Source organism: Beta vulgaris, chromosome 6, assembly GCF_026745355.1.
Source record: "Beta vulgaris subsp. vulgaris cultivar EL10 chromosome 6, EL10.2, whole genome shotgun sequence".
NCBI lineage: Eukaryota > Viridiplantae > Streptophyta > Magnoliopsida > Caryophyllales > Amaranthaceae > Beta > Beta vulgaris.
This window is the reverse complement of record NC_079207.1, coordinates 221,198-244,130: the sequence shown is the minus strand read 5'-3', so window position 1 is coordinate 244,130 and position 22,933 is coordinate 221,198. Positions and strand designations below refer to the sequence as shown.

General features: G+C 36.3%; 3 protein-coding genes across 3 annotated transcripts; all 3 read left to right on the top strand.

Annotated features, from left to right (window-relative positions):
- Positions 1–7,151: 7,151 nt before the first annotated feature.
- Positions 7,152–9,054, top strand: LOC104883780 (ethylene-responsive transcription factor ERF109). Its single transcript, XM_057395904.1, has one exon. It carries the CDS (start codon positions 8,068–8,070, stop codon positions 8,788–8,790), a length of 723 nt encoding a protein of 240 aa, XP_057251887.1. The 5' UTR covers positions 7,152–8,067; the 3' UTR covers positions 8,791–9,054.
- A 2,216-nt stretch (positions 9,055–11,270) lies between these two features.
- On the top strand, positions 11,271–12,435 carry LOC104883763 (ethylene-responsive transcription factor ERF098). Its single transcript, XM_010668320.4, has one exon. The coding sequence runs from the start codon at positions 11,373–11,375 to the stop codon at positions 12,078–12,080; it is 708 nt and encodes a 235-aa protein (XP_010666622.2). The 5' UTR covers positions 11,271–11,372; the 3' UTR covers positions 12,081–12,435.
- Positions 12,436–14,239: 1,804 nt separating this feature from the next.
- Positions 14,240–15,649, top strand: LOC109133730 (uncharacterized). Its single transcript, XM_019247440.2, has one exon. The coding sequence runs from the start codon at positions 14,240–14,242 to the stop codon at positions 15,647–15,649; it is 1,410 nt and encodes a 469-aa protein (XP_019102985.1).
- Positions 15,650–22,933: the final 7,284 nt, after the last annotated feature.

Below are 22,933 nucleotides of genomic sequence, written 5' to 3'. Positions count from 1 at the left end.
CAAAAGAATGGCCTTTTTAAGGAAATTGTACAGGACCCTCATTATGTTTGCCCATATTTACCCCGCCCCTGGCCATTATTACTGACTCGACTCAGCTAGTCAACTGTCTTAACAACAAGAAGCATTAGGATATCTCTACCCGAAGCACCATGCAGGATATTCAAAGAACTGGCAGTGGCTTTTTTTTTACAGCGGGCCGGGTAAAACAAATATTTAAAGCCTTCTTGTTGGATTGGCTAGATTATGTGCCGATCTAACTTCTTCTCTTGTAACTTCGGTGCATTTGAACATCTGGAACGTGGTGGCTAACTGTTTAATTTCTTTGATGATTGCTACGATATCCTTGTTGCATGTATCTTGATTCCTGAGTGATTGTATTATTTCCTTACAATCAGTTTTGACGTGTATGTTTGCGCATCTCCACTGGAAATCCTTTGTTGCTTGTAAGACTGCCTTTGCTTCTGCTTGTAATGAAGAAATCGCAAAAATCTTCTGAATATGGGTTGATGTGTCGTTACTAGATTGTAATGTCCATGTTGTCGCAGCTTGCCATTCTTTTCTCTTTATATTCGCTTTCCATGATCCATCTGTGCATATGACCTGTAGGCTGTATAGAGTGTTGGTTTTGGCTTCATATGGCCCATTCTTCCGTTTCTATAGTTGGCTTGTTGATTCTTGGCTGAATCCCCCTGCTTAATGGTGTACAATCACTAAAGTGCATTAAGACAATAAATACAAAGATCCTTTCTTTTTGTCAAAAATAAGATCAAGGAGTAAGGACATTATAAGTTACTCCCTCTGCTTTTATTTATTTGCTACATTTTGGTTTACACAAGAATTTAGGAGATGTTATTTTCATTATTTTTTAGTATACTTTTTGACCCCTTTAGCATTAAATAGGGTGGAAAAAGGGAAAAAAAAAATAGTACTTTTTGGTGGAAGAAGAGGGAAAACAAATATAATACTAATACTTTTTGGTGGGTCAAGTCTTCTAATAAGGAAATGTAGCAAATAAAAAAAATTAACCCTTTTTGAAAAATATAGCAAATAAATAAAAGCAGAGAGAGTACCTAACAGTAGATTATCAACCCCTGCTCATAGTTTTTTTTTTTTTTTTTTTGTGGAATAGATGATCTCAAGGTGCTTTACAACCATAAAGACCAACACGGCCACAATGTTCTATATATGGATCTAGTAAAAATGAATTGGCAATTTGGCATGATGAGATTGAGATGGAGGTTGTGGGGTTTTTGAAGACAATAATATATTTTTTGACTTGTGGACATATTCAACAACTACCTTATAGTTTTTGACATCATGGAAATCAAATTACATAATGACAAATTTCTTCCAACCATATCTTGACCATCTTGACCTCTTCTGCAGAAAGGGAGAAAATCATTTGGATGTAGATCAGTAGTCGTTACAACCTTTATTTTATTAACTACTAGAAGATTGTAACTGTTACAAATAATTCATATCTACTCCTAATAACTGTTATAGGGGGTTGTGGTTTGGGGTTGTCGGGTTTTTAGGTGAGTGACCTTTTACGAGTCAGTTCAGAGAAAATTCTTCTTATCATGCATTTTCGAAAACGGGCCTAAAAAAACTCAATACGTATATCTTCAAAAACTCAATAACTGTTATAGTATTGGATAATTAGAGATACTCCCTCCGTCCTAGAGGTGATCATGGGCCGCACCAGGACTTGTTAGGTCTATGAATGAGTGACCTTGTTTGAGGGCATTACAGAGGAAATTCTTCTTACGATGGGTTTCCAGAGGGCCCAAAAAAATCGAGTCGTTCCCGAAACTAAGCCAAAAAATTTCACCGAAACCCGGAAAAAATCCGAGTCAGTCTAATTTGATCAGCTCTAGGCGCATGTACCTGTGGTCAGGTGCGCCTAAAATAGGCGACTGACCACAGGTACATGCGCCCAACCACTTTTTGAACATTTTCAATTTTCGAAAAAGTTGAACGTATTGTAAACAGAAAGGTTGAGAGTGGGAGAGTGAAAGAGAGTGAGTATGTATAAGAGTGGGAAAGTGAGAAAATGTTATATATAAATACATAAAAAGTATATATACAGGATGTTAGTAGGAAAAATTAGGACAGCATTTAACTAATAACCCCTAAATTTTTGAGCGAAATTAGACGGGACTTCATTTCATACTTTTGGTAAACCAAAATGGCCAAATTATATTTTTTGACCAATCAAATTATTAATGAAGGGGGACGAAAAGTTTCTGAACTTTTAGATATTAGATGACAATATGACAAAATTACACGTATAAAAACGAAAGTTTTGGTCTTATTAGCAAATACAATAATTATAAATCAAAGAATTTTGTGGATTGTGTATTGACATTAGTGGTGTCAGAATCAAATCTGACCGTTGGATCAACCTGATTCTGACCTGACTTGAACCTGGTTCGACCTGTGAGGGTCAGTTCTCAGACCTGACCGAAACCTGACCTGGGATTACCCAGACCTGACCGGCACCCAGCAAGATTATATCTTGACCTGTTCAGACAGACCTGCTCTCAAACCCGAACCCGACCGTAATCAACAAGATATTATTAAAATTCAATTATTTTTTTTATATCTACAAAATAATTTAAATATGTTAATTTATAAAATTGCTTACATTTAATAATTAATTAAATAAAAAATTAAATTACATTTAATTTGACTATTTGAGGGTTACACTTTCAATATCATGTAATGGTTTATATTTTTATTTTCATTAATTTTTGAATTATTGGTGTACATTAATCTTTTGTTTTAATTTTATATCTATTGATATATATTACGGTTTTTTCACCATATACCCCTGACAAATTTTTTTTTGCACCATATACCCTTTCAACTTTCCAAATTCACCATATACCCCTCACATTTGAAAAAATACATCCACTTACCCTTAATGACTAACGGCGTTAACGTCCGTTAGTCATTAACCCCCTAATTTTCCCTTAACTCTGATTAACTAACTTAAACCCTAACCTCCTCTAACCTAATTAACCCTAAACCTATCCTAATCCTCCTTTGACGCTAATCAACCCTAAACCCTAACCACCCCACCCCCACCCCACCACAGCTGCAACCCCTCCTCGGCGGTCCCACTCCCCGCAGCGCTCCTCCCCGGCAGCCCCCCTCCCCGACAGTCCCCCCCCCCGCAGCCCCCTCCCCCGCATCCGCACCCCCTCCCCCAAACCTCCGGCAGAAAGCGAGTCGTGTAGACGACAGCGGCAGAGCAAAGCGCAGCAGAGGGGAGAGTTGCGCAGACGACTTCGAAACGGCACGCGAAATGCCGAGCAGAGGGGAGGAGAGAGAAAGAGCGAGAGGGAAAAGAGGAGTTGTTCGAATAGTCTCGAGGGTGGCGGTCCGATGGTGTTAGGCGTGGTGTTGGTGACGAGGTGGTGGTGAGGGGGTCAGCGGGGGAAGGGGATGGGGAGGGGGTGAGGTTGTCGAGGAAAGGGGAGGGTTTGCCGGGGAAAGGGGAGGGGGTTGCGGCTGGGGTGGAGAAGGGGAGGGTGGTGGGTGGGTGGTTCGAAAATCCGGTGGGATGGGGTAGGCTGCGAAAATCCGGTCAGGGTTGGGGGTCAGGGGTGGGGGTCAGGTGGTGGTGGGTCAAGTAGTGAGGCTGGTTAGGGTTAGGGTAGGTTAGGGGGGTGGTGGGCTGTGGGCTGGGAATAGGGGTGGGTAAGGGGCTAGTGGGCTTTTAGGGTTAGGTTTAGGGTTGAGAGTTAGTGTTAGGGTTTAGAGTTTAGGGTAGTTAATTAGGATTAGGAGAGGATTAGGGCCTAATGACTAACGGAAGTCTAACACCGTTAGTCAAAAGGGTAAGTTGATGTATTTTTCGAAAAGTGAGGGGTATATGATGAATTTGGAAAGTTGAAAGGGTATACGGTGCAAAAAAAAATTTGTCAGGGGTATATGGTGAAAAAACCGTATATATTATTAAAGTCACAACGTCAACATGTATGATGTATGTTGATCTCTGTTTTTTTAATTACTGGATATTTCAGAAGTATGTTTGGAGGAGGCTCTTATATTAGTTCATCAATCAAAAAAAACGATCTAAAAGTTACACAAAAAACAAAAAACAAAAAAAAAAATTACAGTTAACTTTACTCATATTGAAAGATAAAGAAAAGAGCAAGAAGAAGAAGAAAAAAAAAGAATATTAACAGAACAGTGAAGATCTAAGACAAAAAAAAAAAAAGGAAAAGAAGAGGAGATCTCGGTTTTGCTTCTTCAACAAAAATCACTCGGCCATCTTTGAAACTGAAAGTGGAAATTGAATGTATTAAACCAAAGGGATTGTTTATAAACTTCTCAAGAATGGAAGACACTGAAGCATAATATGAAGAGATGAATTGCGAAAACAATAACTTTTGTATCTATAATCTGAAGCATAAGATCAAGAACAAAGATACAACTACATTTTGGGCCTTTAAATAAAAAAAAAAGTAGATACTTTCTCAATCTCCAACATTTAAAATCGACAAAAATTTACATCATCTTATTCTATGTACATGTTGAAGGAATTGTTCCTCTCTGTATGTGGTTTTTACAAGTGAAACTACCACATTTCCCATCATTGTCATAATGTTCAGGTTGGATTAGTCACTAATCAAACCACTATATATGCCTAAATACTATATAATGATAGATTACGACACCAAAAGGTCGATTTTCTGTGATAATATGGCGGAAAGTTTTGCGTTTCCTGGATTATTTCATCGTTCACCCGACTCTAGAACCGTTGTCTATCCACTGAATTACTTGGTTCAGTGATCCTCTACTTGTTGAAGGAGATCTACCATGAGAGGGAGGAGGAGGAGTAGGTGTCGGTTGAGGGAGAAGTGAGAGTGAGGGGGGCTGAGGAATGAGGATGGGAGGGAAGAGGGGGTTAGGGTTAGAAAGAGATTTAATTCAATGGTTGGATTTTGATCTTTATTGAATCAATGGTCTTAATTCATAATCTTTGACATCAGTTTTTGACCAATGAGAATTGAGAGTTGTCAATCACATGGATTGCTAACTTAATCAATGGTTAGATTCTCATCTTTCTAAAATCAATGGTTAGATTCTCATCTTTCTAAAATCAATGGTCTTTCCCTTTAAAAAAAAAAAGCCTAAACTACTAATAAACAAGTATTGTATTTTGATATTATTATGATTTGAGTATTCTAATTTCTAGTTCTAATATTATTAGTTACTAACTTTAGAAATTAGTAGTATTACTAGAAATTAATAGAAATTATAAACTTTCGAAACTAAATTAGTATTATTCTTTTTTAAGAAATTATTTTTCTAAATTTATAATCTCTATTATATAAGGCAACACATGGGGGACACCAAAAAATAGAAAAAGAAAAAAAAGAAAAAAAATAGAGGAAAACTAACTATTTCATTTGAATGAAAAAGGAGGGGGAAAGTAGGACATTTAAACTGAACATTAGTTTTTTGAAAAAATAAAATGTAAAGATAATTTTTCTACTCGATTAATTTTATTTTTAACTTTATTTATTATCACACGTTATCGCACGCATTGCGTGCATGTAATACTAGTTTAAAAATATGTGAACATGTTACATGCGGTGATTAGGCATTAATTTAATGCTAACATCTAAGACATAAGTAACAGTTAGTCAATTATTTGTCGATGGCTTGATATTATGATTTAGATTATAGCTTAATGTCTTAATAATTGCATTTACAATTTGACTTTTGTCTTATTGTTGATACTTGTTATTGTGTTAACTTTTTAATATCACTAATATGTTATCACTTTATCAATTATCAATTAATTAGTATTTTTATGCTTGGTATATATAACAATTAACAATTTAGTGAATTACTAAGTTAGTCGATCTAATTGAGTAACTGACTAAGTTCTAAGTTACTATATGGTTGTTAACAAGTTATTATGTAGTAAGTACTTTTTAACTTATTGGCTTATGGTAGATTAACCTTGTTAACAATTAACCTCTTATTTTGATTTTAAAGAAGTTAGAGTTTTAGCAAAAATTAAAAGAAGTTGAGATTTTAGTAAAATAAACTTGTAACTGAATGTTTACACAAATTGATTTGACTTAATCGTTTGATGATTGCTCATTAGTGACTTTACATATATTGTTCAATTATATACTCTGTTGGAGTTACTCACAAATGCAATAAGTCAATAGCCAATAATCTAAGTCTTAATGTAATAACTTTACTCGTTTATATAAATTATTGTTATGTTTATATATTATTATTGTAGAACATATGAACCCTCGTTATAATAATTTAGGCCTCATATGAATCGTAGTTATAAACATATGATTGTCATTTGTTATAGTATCATAACATATCAAAAGTTGTTATACTAATTTATAATCAACAGAGTATTAGATTGGTTTTATAATGATTTTAATACCAAATTTATACTAAAATAATTAAACACATTGAAAAAATCGTTTGTTTATACTTTATCATATATAGTCACAACATAATGCACATTTATCGTGTTATGTTGTTCATTATTAACATTTTTGCTACTATATTACTATTAGTATTTATATCGTTATTATTAATAATCATGTTCTTATTTCTATTACTATTGTTATTGTTAGCATTGTTACTATTACTATTATTATTATTATTATTATTATTATTATTATTGTTATTATTATTATTATTAACATCATCGCTTCATGTTTATTATTTTCATTATTCTCGTTATCATCATAGCTATTTACAGACTTATATATCAATCATAATGCTTATAATAATAAATCATTTCAATAAATCTTGGAATTTATTATCGTCTATTCGTTATTACAATCGTTGGTTATAGTATATAATATTAAAACATATGAATAGTCGTTCTAGTCCTTTACTCATTAGAGTGGTTTTACGCAGTTGATTATTCGAAATAACAGTTGACTAAGAGAATACAATAAACATCACGGTAATCAATATAGTGTTTTTATTGGTTTTTCGTTGTCATCCATATATTTATCGCGCGCGCACACACACACACATATATATATATAGATATATATATGGATCTTAATACTTTTATTAATATGATTCGTTTACAAAATACATAACAAAATTAAATCAAGATGGCCCGATCAGGAGTTACCCGAAGTTGAATGGACTTTCAATAGCGACCCGATGTTTCACAATGATCGAACTAAGGTCATTACTAATTCGACCCGATTACATTTGACTTAACGCAACCGTACATGAAACCTAAATAAACCAGCGCAACCCGGGCAAAAAAAATATCAACGGGTGATCATATCCGAGATTGTATCGGTTCATAAATGGAACGCTCAGACCTGTTCGGCACCCGGGAATCCAATGATTCAAATGTGTTCGACCTAGTTGAACAAAACCTGACCAATCATGACCTGGGACACTGACAATCAGAATCCTGACCTGTCCGGGTATGACCTGGTTCACCCTGGGTATACCCAGAACCTGTTTGAGAACCTGTTTTGACACCACTAATTGACATGACTTATGAGTAGGTCTCACGCTTCGACGAGGGTAACAAAATTAGCTGTCTTCTATCTGGCAATCCTACAAACAAAACCCACGTGGAAAAGTTGTTTTTTATTTAATTTTGGATAGCGCACACAAGAAGTCCTTCTATAGAAGGAAAGGAATTAAGGAAATACTTATATTTAAGTTTTGACCAGCTTTTTATATGTTCTCTTCAGCGTGGACCATCTAACCCGTGTGTGAAAGGTGTGGACTTTTATGTTTTCTCTCTACTCCCTACTTCATATATAAGCTCATTCACTTGTAAATTCAGTGTCCAATACCCCCCTTATCTCAAATTCATCCAAAAAAAAAAAAAAAATTCTATTATTAACTTCGTAGTAGTATTTTAGTTTCTATTTTTTTTTACCAATATACCCTTAACTACAAAAGAAAACTATAGTACCTACTCTTTTATTAATATTTTTTAAAAAAACAAAAACCCATCTAATAAAAGCATATTAGTTACCCATTTTCCTTTCATCGGTCGAAACAGAGTGCATATAAAGACTAGTAATAATAATGGAAGCAGTAAAAACTGAAAGACCAGATTGTTGGCCATTGAGTTTTGATCAAGAGATGAATATCATGGTAACAGCTTTAAAGCACGTGATTTCAGGTATTAAACCACGTGAAGATTTGGATGGGTCCCAATTTGTAGAAGAAGCCATAAGAAATAATCAGAGATTATCGACGTGTTCTCCTTCATGTTCTGCCACGACTCCAGTACTCCCGCCAAATTATGAAAATACAAATACCAGTCCTAGTATCAACGGAAAGAAGAGGAAGAGAAAGTATAAGAAGAACAAATACAGGGGAGTACGGCAAAGACCATGGGGAAAATGGGCAGCTGAGATTCGAGACCCACACCGGGCGGTCCGAGTGTGGCTCGGAACGTTCCACACCGCCGAGGATGCCGCTAGGGAGTATGATCGAGCTGCTGTCCGATTTCGAGGTCCACATGCTAAGCTTAATTTCTCACTCTCTAATTACCTTCCACAAATTCAAGACCAGCAAAAACAGGATAATCATAATTATGTTGATAACCACCAACAGCAACAAGAACAGCAGCAACAGAGTATAAATGAAGTGAATAATGAGAATGTAATTAATAGTAATCAAGAGGAACAGAGTTTTGTGCAGATCACTGATGGTGAGGAACTAGACCATTGGGTGAATGCCTTGATCGACAATACCCTTCCTCAGTTCCTTCAAGAGGAACCACCTTTCAGAAGAAACAAATAGGTGTAATTTCATGTATAAATTCGGAATTTCCTTTATTGTTTTTACTTTTGTATGTAGGATTTTTTGGGAGGGAAGGGGGTTATATCTCCATTTTATTTATTTTTTACAAAGATCACGGTCCAAAATAGTTAGTAAGAAAATTAGGTGTAATTTAGACCTTATAGAATTTTTTTTAGGTGAAATTGCTTGTTATTTCTTTCATCATTTGCTGATGATGCCTGATGGAATAAATTCAAATATAGAAGGATAAAGTTTGGGCATCAAGTTGTTGGCTTGTTGCATTTGTTTTACTTACATAAAAATACTTTATATATATAAATGATTGGGCGCTCAGTTAAGTTTGTTTTTTCCTTCTAACTAAAAAGTGAATATCTATACAAATATATTAAAAGACGTATGATAATTTTTACTAATACATGATGAAAGATGTTTAAGTTCAAAAATGTGCATTGGAAGATGTGTAAATGGAAGGTAGGAAAGATAAAAAAAACAGAGGGCGTATATGATTTGATCCTGAGACCTCAATATACATATATTAGAGTTCTAACCAATAGGCTAAGTTGTATTTAGTGTTATTATCATAAAGTATTCTATTATGTTAATAAATGAAATTTTTTCTTACTCGGAACATAGCCCGGACTTAATAACTAGTTAATATTAAAATGAAAGTGAGGGAAAATTTTAATGAAAATTTTGCGTGAATATCATTTATCTTGATGAGATGCAAAACAATCATGCAAAGCTGGATCTATATATTATAATCATATATAAAGTACGTTGTATGCAGATACTGAAGTTTCTGTATTGGGGGTGGGGGAGAACTGAACTTTAGTAGGTAATCTTGATTAGGGTGCAAAATCATGCATGCCTATTAATCTATTATTATAGTAATATGCAATCAGCAATTTGATAAGACAATGGAGCACGTTTTTTTGGTGCTCAAAAACGAAATTATTATATGATAAGTATATTCCTATACTTTCACTCAAAAAAAGAAGATTCCTACACTTTTTTAAGGGAATAAGAACATTATCCATAGATTGTACACTATTCATTCATTGGCACCTGCATAACCGACGTGATACTTTGGAGTGATAGTAATATGTATACAACTCCCGAAACTAATTTTTTCCAAATTATTTTACTTGAAAATATTAATTAATTTGTACTTAAAATAAGATACAAAATTACCATAAATTGACCTAAATTTGAGACGGTGGACCATAGCATGAATATCTAGACACTGAAATAGTGATATAGTTCAATTTTTATACTTCATCAATTAAAAAATTGCAGTTATGCAGACTAAAAAGGAAAAAATTTACTAGCACATAGAGACCCCAACAATAACCTAACTTTTCTTAAAAAAATATCAATAACACAACTAAAGTTGAGGTGATAAAGATCAAATGCCAAACTCGAGGGGGAAATTCTTGATCCTTATATTACTGTTTTTAGCTAAAAAATTGAAAATTTGAGATTAATCATGAAAAAAATTCTGATAATTCATAATGGTTTACGAATTAAAAGAAAATACTCCATAATTCATATTTCATATGAAGCTATGTTTCTTTTGACTTATTTTTAGTTTAGTTTAGTTAATTTAATTTCAGTTCAGTTTTTCTCAGTAATTTAATTTTTCTCAATTCAGTTTATGTTATGTTTGGGAATGAGCATTTCATTTCTAAATGTGGAATTGTGCTCAATGACATATTTGGAAATCCAGGAATTTGGAATTGGCCCAATTCCAACCTCTATAATAATAGCCCAATTTCAAGAATTTTGAAATTCCATGTGCAAGGGTGTCATTTGCAAATTCTAAACCCTAACTATATTCTACTTTCCTCTTCAAGTATTCAACATATTCCTAACTTTCTCTCTCCTCGGTTATAAAGCCCAGCTTTTTCTCCTCCATTAACGAATCTCTTAGCTTTCTTTTCCTCCATTAACGAATTTTTAGTTTCTAACTATCTGATTTCCTCTCTGTAAATTCTATGGTAAGCCAAACAATGGAGATGAATTTGAAATTCTTAAGTTTACCAAACAATGAATTTGATTTTAGATTTCATGATTTGAGAATACAAATTTCAAATGAATCATTTCAAATAAAATGCTCATTCCCAAACACTATCTTAATTAACTTCATTTCACTTCACTTCTAGTTAATTTCGTTTCACTTCACTTCAGTTAATTTCAATTTCTCTCGATTTTAAAAAAGCCTAAAAATCATTTTTAAATTGTGAAAATTCACTTAAAAAAGAGCCTAAAGTAGAACAATAGAAGGAATGAAAGGCGGCAGCCAACTTGGCTTAACTGACATCAACCAGCTGGACCCCTGGACCCATTTGTAATTTTAGAATCAGATAAAGTCATAAACTAAAAGACAAAGGTCAAACCGTTTCATACTGTATATATTACCCCGTGTATGAAGTGTGTGGGGAGTCTTTTGACCATTTTTTTTTTCTCCTTCTCTCTCCTCTCACACGCCCACATATATATAAGCTGTAAGCATACTTCCATAATCTTAAAACAATCAGAATCAACACTACAAGTCTACACCACCAAAAATCACACAAACTAAAATGGATGCATCAGGAAATTGGCAATTACTAAATCCAGAACAAGAGATGAATATCATGGTATCAGCTTTACAGCACGTGATTTCCGGAGGTAGCAACAACCAACGACCACCTGATGATGGGTCCCATTTAGTTACACAAACACTTCAACATAATCAAGTTTCAACCACGTGGTCTCCTCCATCATTTGCCACGTCAGAAAGCCCGCCAACAAATTCACAAATTGAAAGTTCAAATTCTAGTAACAACGTTGGAAAACAGAGGAAAAGGTACAGCAGAAATAAGTACAGAGGAGTACGGCAAAGACCATGGGGAAAATGGGCTTCCGAGATTAGGGACCCACATAGGGCAGCTCGCGTTTGGCTCGGAACATTCGAAACCGCCGAAGATGCCGCCAGAGAGTATGATCGTGCCGCCGTTCGATTTCGGGGCCCACGCGCTAAGCTTAATTTCTGCTTATCTGATTATCTTCCACAGCTTGAAGAGTACAACAATTTTCATAATCATTATCGTAATAAGCAGCAAACCATCAATCAGACTAATAATAATAATAATAATAATAATAATAATAATGTTATTGGTACTAATCAAGTACCAGAGACAAGTGATTTTGTGCAAATCACTGATAGTGAGGAACTTGAACATTGGGTGAATGGCTTAATTGATGATATCCCGTCATGGGACATACCATACGGGATATCTCGATTTTGAATTTTACATTGTTGTTCTTTGGAAGTTGTAACTTAAGAACATGTTGCAATTACAAAAAAATCGAGGAAGTAAGTTAGTACGAATGTACAATAGTCGATAATTATGGACTTATGGTAGTTTTAAAAGGAGCAAATGAAAGATTGTCTTCTTTTTTTTCACTTTTAGGGAGATGATCTGTTTTTTTTATGTACCCAGATCATAGCTAGTTTTTTTTTTTTTTTTTTTTTAATTTGATCAAGAACTTGTTGAATATAGTTAGACTTGCTTGTACACTCTTGTATATTGCTGCTCTATACTACTCCATAAGTGAGTGCTTGAGTTTAATATTTGTAAGAAAATAATACTAGTTGTCTAATGCAAGGTTTTCTCTTTTGTTTTCTAAATCCTACAAAATGTCAAGGAAAAGTAATTAGTGCTTTTTTTGCTTTTCTCTAATGGTAGTTGTTTAATTTGTTCACGTTTCATATATAAGGACTTGATTACAAATTTCATAAGCATCTTATAAAGATTATATTATTTGAACAGAATTTTGAAATATAAAAAATGTAGATGCATCCTATTTAGAAACAATACAATGATGAACCTAATATAATCAATTAGTTGTTAAAGCATAAGTTAAATAGATTTTGATACATGTGGTGGCCTGTGGTTAACATTTACTAAAAAAAATTATCACCTTTTAAATATAAGTTCTAAAAAGGATTAGATGCATGTATCATTAGATCATTTATGATTCCTCCATCTTCTTTTTTTTTTAAAACTTACCAACTTACCCAATTTGAAAATTTTAAATTAGTTATAACGTTTTTGTTATATCTTGTGATTCTCTTCATCACATAGTTCCTCTATTTGTACTATATATATATTCAGTTAAATGTTTGCGAATGCACAACTTTAATGATTAATAACTCAAAATATATATAAAATATTGAGATAAATTAAATCTAATAAGACATGATATTGTTATTTTTTCTAATATATAAATTATATTTCTAGTTACTTAATAATTAAAAGAAAGTATTTAAATTAGGGATGATAATGAGACGAAACAACTAGAGAGGACCCGAGTGAGCTCGACTCGAGATGTTGGTGAAACGAGTTGAGCAACCCGATACCCGGCTGAAAAATTCGTGAGAAGCTCGAATACCCAATTGTTAGTAGCAAAATACCTAAATTTAACATTTTTCTACCTTATTGTTGCTTTTAACATGAGACACTTACAAACTACTCGAAATCTATTCGGTCAAAACTTTCACTAAACTCGATCAAAGCTCGACTCGACTGACCTCGACTCAACTGAAATTCGATTCGAAATGCTAACGAATGGAGTCGAGTTAGCTCAAAGTCGAACTCGACTCGCATCATTTGCACCCTTAATTTAAATAGTGTGGTCATTTATATAATACAATAGATTAAATATGGAGAATATATTGCTTATGCCCTTTTAGTCTTTTACCTTCTTTGATCAATGTTTTTCCACGTAATCATAATCGTCATGTCGCTAATCAAAAACTAGGGAGCGTATTCATGTTAGCTGGAACTTGGAAGCCTTGAAGCATGAATTCCATGATCTATTAAAATATGAATCTATGCATATAACATTAGTTTACTAACAAATTGGAGCACGTTCTTGGAGTGTTCATCGCTCGAAGATAAAATATTAGTACAAGTACCCTAACTATGTATGGAATATGAACATTTGTGGTAAGATTCTATCTGTTCTGTGAGTACTCGGATTAAAGAATACAAAGAATTCAAGGTTGCCACCAGCTAGGGCTCATTGTGTTTTTTATTATTATAATTATTCCATTTTAATAGAAAAGGGCAAAAAGCAATCCGCGGTTGTTTGTCTTTGTCTTTTTTGAAGGCCATTCCGCGATTTGTTGTCCCTTGTGGTGTACAATATTGGTAAACTAATAAACTAATAAAAACCTTTCTAAGACTTTTCCGATAAAAGAAAAATTATCAAAAGCTTCCAAGGCTTTATAGATAAAGTAGTTTGGTGGTCGAGGGGATGCATCAAGGATAAAAAAAAAAATTTATCCGGCCCCAAAAAGTCTCTTCCCTAGGCGATTAGGGTTTGAGAACGTAGTTCTGGGAATCCGATCGAAAGTCTCTTTCTTGAGTCTTTAATCCCTCTTGGAATCTTTGTTAGCCTAATGGCTGATGAACTGGCCACTAATTATTCATGTTTACGGATCACTAATGATGAAAGTAGTATTGTTTCGTTTGACGACGAACCAGATTTGCAAGAAGATGATAACCTAAACCTATCCCTTGTGGGGAAGGTTTTGAACGTTCGATCATATAACTTTGAGGCTATGAAGCGCACCCTAAACCAGATTTGGTCCATATCGAAAGGAGCTCTTTTTCGACCAATCGAGAATGATCTTTTTGTTGTTCAGTTTGCGAATCTTAGGGACAAAAATAAAGTGCTGGTAGGGAGGCCATGGACGTTTGACCAGAGCTTGGTTATCCTCAATGAAATTGATGGGAAAGCGCAGCCTTCGAACATATCCTTGACCCATTGTCCTTTTTGGGTGAGATTATACAATCTGCCTATGGATAGCCGAACTGAAAGACGCATCAAACTGATTGGAGGAGGTTTGGGAACAGTTGTGGAGGTTGATCATGATGGTATAGCGTGGGACAAATCCGCTCGTCTCAAGATTTTGTTGGACGTGACAAAACCATTACGTCGCATACAACAAATTCGAAGAAGGGAAGGGCACGTTGTGTTCATTGATGTGAAGTATGAGAGGCTTCCCAACTTCTGCTATGGTTGTGGGATTCTGGGTCATATAGAAAGGGACTGTTTGGATATAACGGACGAGGAGAGAGAACAAGAGAAGCAATGGGGTTCGTGGCTTCGAGCTTCTCCCCGTCGAGGCCGCATAAAAATGGAGGAGGAGGTGAAGATTTTCCGCAGCTGTGCTCGTAATCTGAAATTTTCACCCCCGAACTCTAGGACTGTGGTAGAAAGTGTGAAGGATTTGCCTAAGGAGCCGCAAACTTTTCTAGTGGAGGAAGTTAGCATGCCCATAGGAGGTGAAAATAAAGATGATACTGCATGGCCAGATAATGGGAAGTCAAACCTTGAGGCTTCACATGCAATTAGTGAAAAGGAGTTTGATGTTGATCAGGGGGCTGCTACGGTTTTGCTACAGCAGGCCAAAGTTGATAAAATTCCATCGACAGTAGGTGGGTCAGACGTGGGTATTGCGGTCCAGAGTGGTATTTCGGTGCCTCCTATCCCAGGTGAACTAAAAAGTTTCTCTTTTGTTGCTGGAGATGGTAGTATTACTACTAGGTTTAAAAAGTTAAAGTCAAAAAAACATGTGGTGAAACCTTTTGATAATTCTCTAATTTTAAATCCGTGCAATATTTCAAATGGTTTTATGAGTGGTGATAAGCGGAAATTGGTGGATAATATGTTGATTGATGATGTACCTGAACAAGCTGAATTAAGTGTGAAAAAACAAAAATTGAATGGTAATTCTGTTACTGGCAGTGGTAATGACATTGTCGAGGCGGAGGTTGGGAGCTACCAACCCCGCCAGGAGTTATGAAAATATTATGTTGGAACTGTCAGGGAATGGGTAACCCTTGGACGGTTCGTCAGTTGAGAAGGCTTAATGCCTCTAATACCCCCGACATTCTTTTTATGTCGGAAACTAAGGTTACTAAAAATATTGTTGAGCAGAAAAAGGAGAGTCTTGGATTTTCCGGGGCTTTTGGAGTCTCGTGTGTTGGGAGAGCTGGAGGTTTATGTATGTTTTGGAAGGAAGAAACGATCTCTTTTAGGGTGGTGTCTTTTTCCCAGAATTATATTTGTGGTGATGTGGAGAGTAGTGGGGATGTGCGATGGAGGTTTGTGGGTATTTATGGTTGGCCGGAAGAGGAAAATAAACATAAAACTTGGGCTTTGATAAAAGGGTTGTGTGATGAGTATGAGGGGCCTATAGTTTTCGGAGGCGATTTTAATGAAATTTTGAGTTATGATGAGAAGGAAGGGGGTGCTTCGAGGGAGCGGAGAGCTATGGTGGGATTCCGTAACGTGATGGAGGACTGCAGTCTGGGAGAGTTGCGTTTTGTGGGTCAGTGGCACACTTGGGAGAGAGGGAGGAGTCCGGAAACTCGAATTAGAGAACGTTTGGATCGGTTTATAGTTTCGCGTTCTTGGATGAATTTATTTCCTGAGGCTTTTGTTGATCATAAGGTGCGTTATTGTTCAGATCATGCTGCTATTGTATTACGTTGTTTGGGAAATGAGGGGATGCCGAGAAGACGGGCTGGGGGATTCCGTTTTGAGACCTTTTGGCTTCAAGATGATGCTTGTGAGGAGGTGGTTAGGGATGCGTGGAATGCAGCAGCGGGTGGTAGAATTTGTGAAAAATTAGGGGCTGTTGCAAGGGAGTTGCAGGGATGGAGTAAAAAGGCTTTCGGGTCTCTTAGGAAGAAAATTGATCTAGTTGAGAAAAAGTTACATGTAGCCCAAGGTGAAGCTATTTCGAATGATAGTTGTGAGAGGTGTGCGATTCTGGAGCAGGAGTTGGATGAATTGCATGCTAAGAACGAGGCTTACTGGTACATGAGATCGCGAGTGGCGGAAGTGAAGGATGGGGATAGAAATACTTCCTATTTTCATCATAAAGCTTCTCAAAGGAAAAAACGGAATCTCATTCATGGTATTTTTGATGGTGACGGGAAGTGGCAAACGGATGGTGAGGAGATTGAGTGTGTGGTGGAACGCTACTTTCAGGAGATATTTACTTCTTCCGAGCCTTCTTCTAATGATTTTCAGGAAGTATTGCAGCATGTGAAGTTGTTTGTGACACAGGAGTATAACGACATCCTTCTGAAGCCTTACTCAAAAGAGGAGATTTTTGCAGCTTTGAGTGATATGCATCCTTGTAAATCCCCAGGGCCTGATGGTATGCATGCTATCTTTTATCAGAAATTCTGGCATATAATTGGTGATGAGTTGTTTAATTTTGTTAGCAGCATTTTACATAACTATTCTTGTCCAGGAAATGTTAATTGTACTAATATTGCTCTTATTCCCAAAGTCAAATCCCCTACTATTGTTTCTGAGTTTAGGCCTATAAGTTTATGCAATGTATTGTACAAAATAGCTTCTAAAGCTATTGTGTTGCGGCTTAAACATTTTCTGCCTTGTATTGTAACGGAGAATCAAAGTGCGTTTGTTCCTGGAAGACTGATTTCAGATAACTCTCTCATTGCTCTGGAGATCTTTCATACTATGAAGAAGAGGAATAATAGCAGGAAAGGATTGGTTGCGATGAAACTTGACATGAGTAAGGCATATGACTGAGTGGAATGGGGTTTCCTCAGGAAGTTACTATTGACAATGGGGTTCGATGGACGATGGGTTAATTTGGTCATGAGTTGTGTTGCTACGGTTTCTTATTCCTTCATTATTAATGGACGAGTATGTGGTTCTGTGACTCCCTCCAGGGGATTACGCCAGGGTGATCCTTTATCTCCTTTCTTACTCATCTTGGTTGCTGATGCCTTTTCTCAGATGGTTAAACAAAAGGTGGCCACGAAAGAAATTCATGGTGCGAAAGCGAGCCGGAATGGTCCAGAAATCTCTCACCTTCTTTTTGCTGATGACAGTCTTCTCTTTACCAGGGCTACCCGACAGGAGTGCTTGACAATAGTTGATATTCTCAACAAATATGAAGCAGCATCCGGGCAGAAAATTAATTATGAAAAGTCGGAAGTATCCTTCAATAGTGGTGTAAGCTGTGCGAAACAAGAAGAATTGATTAATATTCTCCATATGAGGCAAGTTGATAGACACCAGAAGTATCTTGGTATTCCAGCTCTTTGCGGAAGGTCTAAGAAAGTGCTTTTTCGGGAACTTTTAGATAGAATGTGGAAGAAGTTGAGGGGTTGGAAAGAAAAGTTATTGTCGCGAGCTGGGAAAGAGGTTCTGATCAAGGCAGTTATCCAAGGACTGCCTACCTACTTGATGAGAGTTTATAAACTTCCTGTTGCTGTCATACAAGAAATCCACTCTGCTATGGCCCGATTCTGGTGGGGAGGGAAAGGGGATGAAAGGAAAATGCATTGGCTAAGCTGGGAGAAAATGTGCAAACCCAAGTGTATGGGGGTATGGGATTTAAGGACCTTGCGGTTTTTAATGATGCTCTATTGGGTAAACAAGTTTGGCGGTTGTTACATAATAAAGAGTCCCTTTTGAGTAGGGTAATGAGTGCTAAGTATTATCCTCATGGTGATGTTTGTCAAGCGCGGTTAGGATACTCGCATAGCTATTCCTGGCGGAGTATCTGGGGGGCAAAGAGTTTGGTATTGGAAGGTTTGATTTGGAGGGTTGGAGATGGCATGAAGATTGATATATGGAGCGCACCATGGGTGGGGGATGAAGAAGGTAGATTCATCAAGAGTGCTCGAGTGGAGGGATTAGAAGTGGTGAGTGATTTAATGGATGTTGAAAGGAAGGAGTGGAAGGTGGAACTTATTGAGAGTCATTTCAATGAACGTGACCAACAATGTATACTGGCCATTCCTTTAAGCACTAGATGTCTGCAGGACGATTTAACTTGGGCGTACTCTAAGGACGACACTTATTCGGTGAAAATTGCTTATATGTTGGGAAAAGGGAGGAATCTGGATGATTTTCATAGAGTGTGGAATATTTTATGGAGCTTAAATATGTCGCCTAAGGTACGTCATTTCATGTGGCGTGCCCGCACAAGTTCACTCCCAGTAAGGAAAGTACTTCAGAGATGCCACCTCATTGATGAAGCAGGGTGCCCTTGTTGTGATAGAGAGGATGAGACGCAATTACATTTATTCTATCGCTGCCCGATGTCGCTGAAGTTGTGGGAAGAGCTGGGTAGTCATATATTATTGACAGGGGTGGAAGATGAAGCCATGTGTGATACCCTCGTTAGATGGAGTGAGATGGATGCCACTGTGGTTCAAAAGGGTTGTTATATCCTATGGAACGTTTGGGTTGAAAGAAACAGGAGAGTCTTTGAGCAAACAACTCACCCTGTCACTGTTGTGTGCCAGAGAATTATGCGACAAGTTGATGATTTTAATAGCTATGCTGTGAGGATTTATGGAGGAGTGCGTTCCCCTGTGGCCCCGAGCCCAAGTCGATGGTATGCTCCCCCGGTTGGCGCTATTAAATTAAATACAGATGCAAGTTTAGCTGAGGAAGGATGGGTGGGTCTTGGAGTAGTAGCCCGTGACTCGGAAGGTAAGGTGTGCTTTGCGGCAACTAGACGCGTGCTTGCCTACTGGCCTCCCGAGGTAGCTGAATGCAAGGCTATTTACATGGCAACCCGCTTGGCCAAAGCTCATGGGTATGCGGACGTGATTTTTGAATCCGACTCTCTGGTTGCTACGAAAAGATTATCGAAAGCAGCAATTTTCTTCTCAGATTTGGATGCCATACTTGGGGACATTCTTTCTATGTGTAATGTTTTTTCTTCCGTTTTTTTTTCTCATGTTAAAAGGGATGGGAATACTGTTGCCCATAACCTTGCTAGAGTTGTGCCTTTTGGTGTTGAGCAGTTTTGGGAACATCACTGCCCTAGTACTGTAACACCTTATGTACTTATGGACACTTTGTCCCTTTGATTAATGCACTTCTCTTTCCCCTCAAAAAAAAAAAAGGATAATTTTTTATTTTATAATAGAATTTTTTTGTAAAACTATTTTTTTTTAAATTTTGTTTGAGAAAACTATTTTATATAACAAATTTATTTCAATATATTACCATTTTACCATAAATGGTTTGATCTCCAAATACCCCAACTTTTTTTCAAAATTCACCGGATACCTTGACTTTAAAAAAAAAATGACACAAAATGCCCTTTTGTTGAAGGACATTAATCCTCCGTTAGCGTTTATTTACAAGTTTGCCCTAAATCAACCTAATTAGCCCTAAGTTAACCTAATTATCCCTAAGTTAACAATCCTAAGTAAACCTAACACACACATTCTCCCCTAACCCACCCACCAGCCCACCAAACCCTAACCCAACCCAGCCCCACCAGCCCCCTCCTTTGCAGGTGCGCCTCCCCTTCCCCATCACCACAGCCTGAATCCCCCTCCCACCCTTTTGAATCTCGATCTCAATCCCTCCCCATCCTCATTCCTTCACCCACCCCTTTGAATCATGAGCTCAATCGCTCCCCATCCCCATTCCTTCCCCGCCCGGCCCTTCGAACTCAGCGATGAATGGGCGAATTAGCGATAAGGCGACGAATGGGGGAATGACAGTGACGACGTTCGAACTTGCGGGGTACGGCAGACTGGAGGCCAGACTTTGGGTTCACACGTTTGGGTTCCTTCGTTTCTCTTTCTTCATTTTGTTGTTGACGACGCACCGACGAGAGTGAGGGAGGAGGAAGCGCGATGGACGTCGAGGGGAGGGGGCCTGCGTGGGGGCTACCGGGGGCTGCATAGGGGATAGCGGGGAGGGGGGAAGGTTGTGTGGCTGCTGCGGGGGAGGGGTAGGGGGCTGGTGGTGTTGGGGTTGGGTTAGGGGGCTGGTGGTGTTGGGGTTGGGTTAGGGGCAGCTGGGGCTATGATTAGGTTAGGGGTAGCTAGGGTTTTTAGGATTACTTAGGAATTTTTGAGTCAATTAGGGTTTTTAGGGTTAATTGACGCGCTAATGACTAACGGAGTTAACCGTCGTTAGTCATTAAGGGCATTTTGTGTCATTTTTTTAAAAAAAGTAAGAGGTATCTGGTGAATTTTGAAAAAAGTTAGGGTATCTGATCAATAATTTTTTTTGTCAGGAGTATTTGGTGAAAAACCCGTTGATTTCATATATCCTATGCCACAAAGTATAATGCAAGAAGCATCTATTAATCGAGAAATGTGAGTGGCGCTTATTTATTGGGTAATGCTACGTACATCTACTCGGTGGGTAGTTGACCCATTAGAAATAGAGAATTATAAAACTATTAAAAATGATAAGTTGGATTTAATTCACTATTTATTATTGAAGGAAAATTTGTTAAGAATAAGTCAACCTTTACTCCATCTGCTAAAAACAAGTCAACCCTTTTATTATCCTTAAATAATTCAACCTTTAATACCGATATGTTTTTAACAAGTTTTTTCCTGTTATTAACTTATTTAATCGCTTAAATATGGTATGTGTGACTATTTAAAGGAATGAGATTGAAAACAAAAAGAAATTAAAAATTACAAAAAAGAAAGAAAAAAGTCAGACTATTTGTAATTTGACTTGTTTAAAATTAATAAGTACTAAAGATAGACTTATTCAGGAAATAATTAAAATATGACTTATTTTTAGCGGGTAGGATAAAGGTTAACTTATTATTAACAATTTTTCCTTCATTTAATTCTATATGTAGTGGGTTGTTGACCCACTAGGTAGATAAAGTTTCTTTTCCTTATTTAATACTTTTAAAATTAATTAGTGTAACATTTTTTTCTTATCAACCTCCCTCGTTAATTAATAAATGTTCCTTATTTTATGAATTGTGGCATAGAATAGACAAATCCCTTATAATTCTACAATTCAACACAAATAATGTCATTTGGTGTAGAAAATTATTAGTATAGAGAGGAAATTAAGTCATTTTATTTAATTCACAATATACATATTACTCCATAACTCAAGGCCTATTTAGTATTATTTTTATTAGTTAACAATTTTCCATTTTAAGTTTATGGATTTTTAAAAAGAGAAACTTCATCAATTAAAGGTCAAACGACAGCTACATTAGGTATTAAAAAAATTAAATGCAATCAAACAAGCTTAAATCAACTTCGCCTTTAATGAAACTACAATGAACCAGTCAACCAGATTGAATATGTGGTGCAGACCTCTTGTATTTGCTTAATAAAGCAGCTATTAATAAAAACATCTATTATTCTGACATAATTTGCAGAAGAATATTCTTTGTTAACCATGTCGACCACATCTGAGCTTCCAATACCTTATTGTTGATAGTATTGAACTTCAACTGATTCAATGAGATATTTCATATACCTACAAACAAACAAACTAGATTCACATCTCCTATAGGTCGGGAGGAGGAGAGTTCCACAATGTAGAAGACTAAACTTCATATAACAGGATAAGAAAAATTCTCATAAAAAGAAATTAACTAACTTATTCAATAAAACAAGAGAACAAACTCTAAATTGGTACAATAGAGGAAAATGGGCTTGCCATCAATGATTACATCCCTGTTATGTCAGCCTCTAACGTGTGAAGAGGGAAATAGGGGAGAAGAGAGGGAGATGAGAGAGAATTAGGTTTCCGAAAAGAGGAATTGTTATTTAGTTGATTATGATTTTGGATATTGTATGTAGTATGATATAGGCTATATAATAAACTTATATAGTTAGTCATATTATAGTAATCGTGGTAATTTTGGAATTTGGCAATATGAAAAGCTATAAATCACTTGTTTTGATTTCCAAAAACGATAATGAAAAAAATCGCACCTGTTGGTTTACGTTAAATATTCATAATATCAACATTAATCCTAATAAAAGAAGTATCAAGAGCGTAGTGGAGTGGTGGATAAACCCTTTTTTCCATACTTAAGGTTGTAGGTTCAAATTTTCTCATTAATAGTTTTTCCATAGGTTTTGATGGTGATGGTTGGCAGTACATAAAAAAGAGGTTGATTCGGATGGCTTAATTTGGTAGAGAGATAAGGCAACTGATTGAATCTTTAAGGTTGTCCAATGCATAATTGGGACCAAATATAAAATAAATGGCTGGAGATAGTCAACATATATAACTGCCATGCAACTAATGCATAGTACATGAAAATCATTATTTTACATTTAAAAAAAAAAAG

What these genes read in the sequence shown, in the direction of transcription:
- LOC104883763 (XM_010668320.4), top strand. Translation starts at nt 11,373, where the DNA reads ATGGATGCATCAGGAAATTGGCAATTACTAAATCCAGAACAAGAGATG.
- LOC104883780 (XM_057395904.1), top strand. Translation starts at nt 8,068, where the DNA reads ATGGAAGCAGTAAAAACTGAAAGACCAGATTGTTGGCCATTGAGTTTT.
- LOC109133730 (XM_019247440.2), top strand. Translation starts at nt 14,240, where the DNA reads ATGGCTGATGAACTGGCCACTAATTATTCATGTTTACGGATCACTAAT.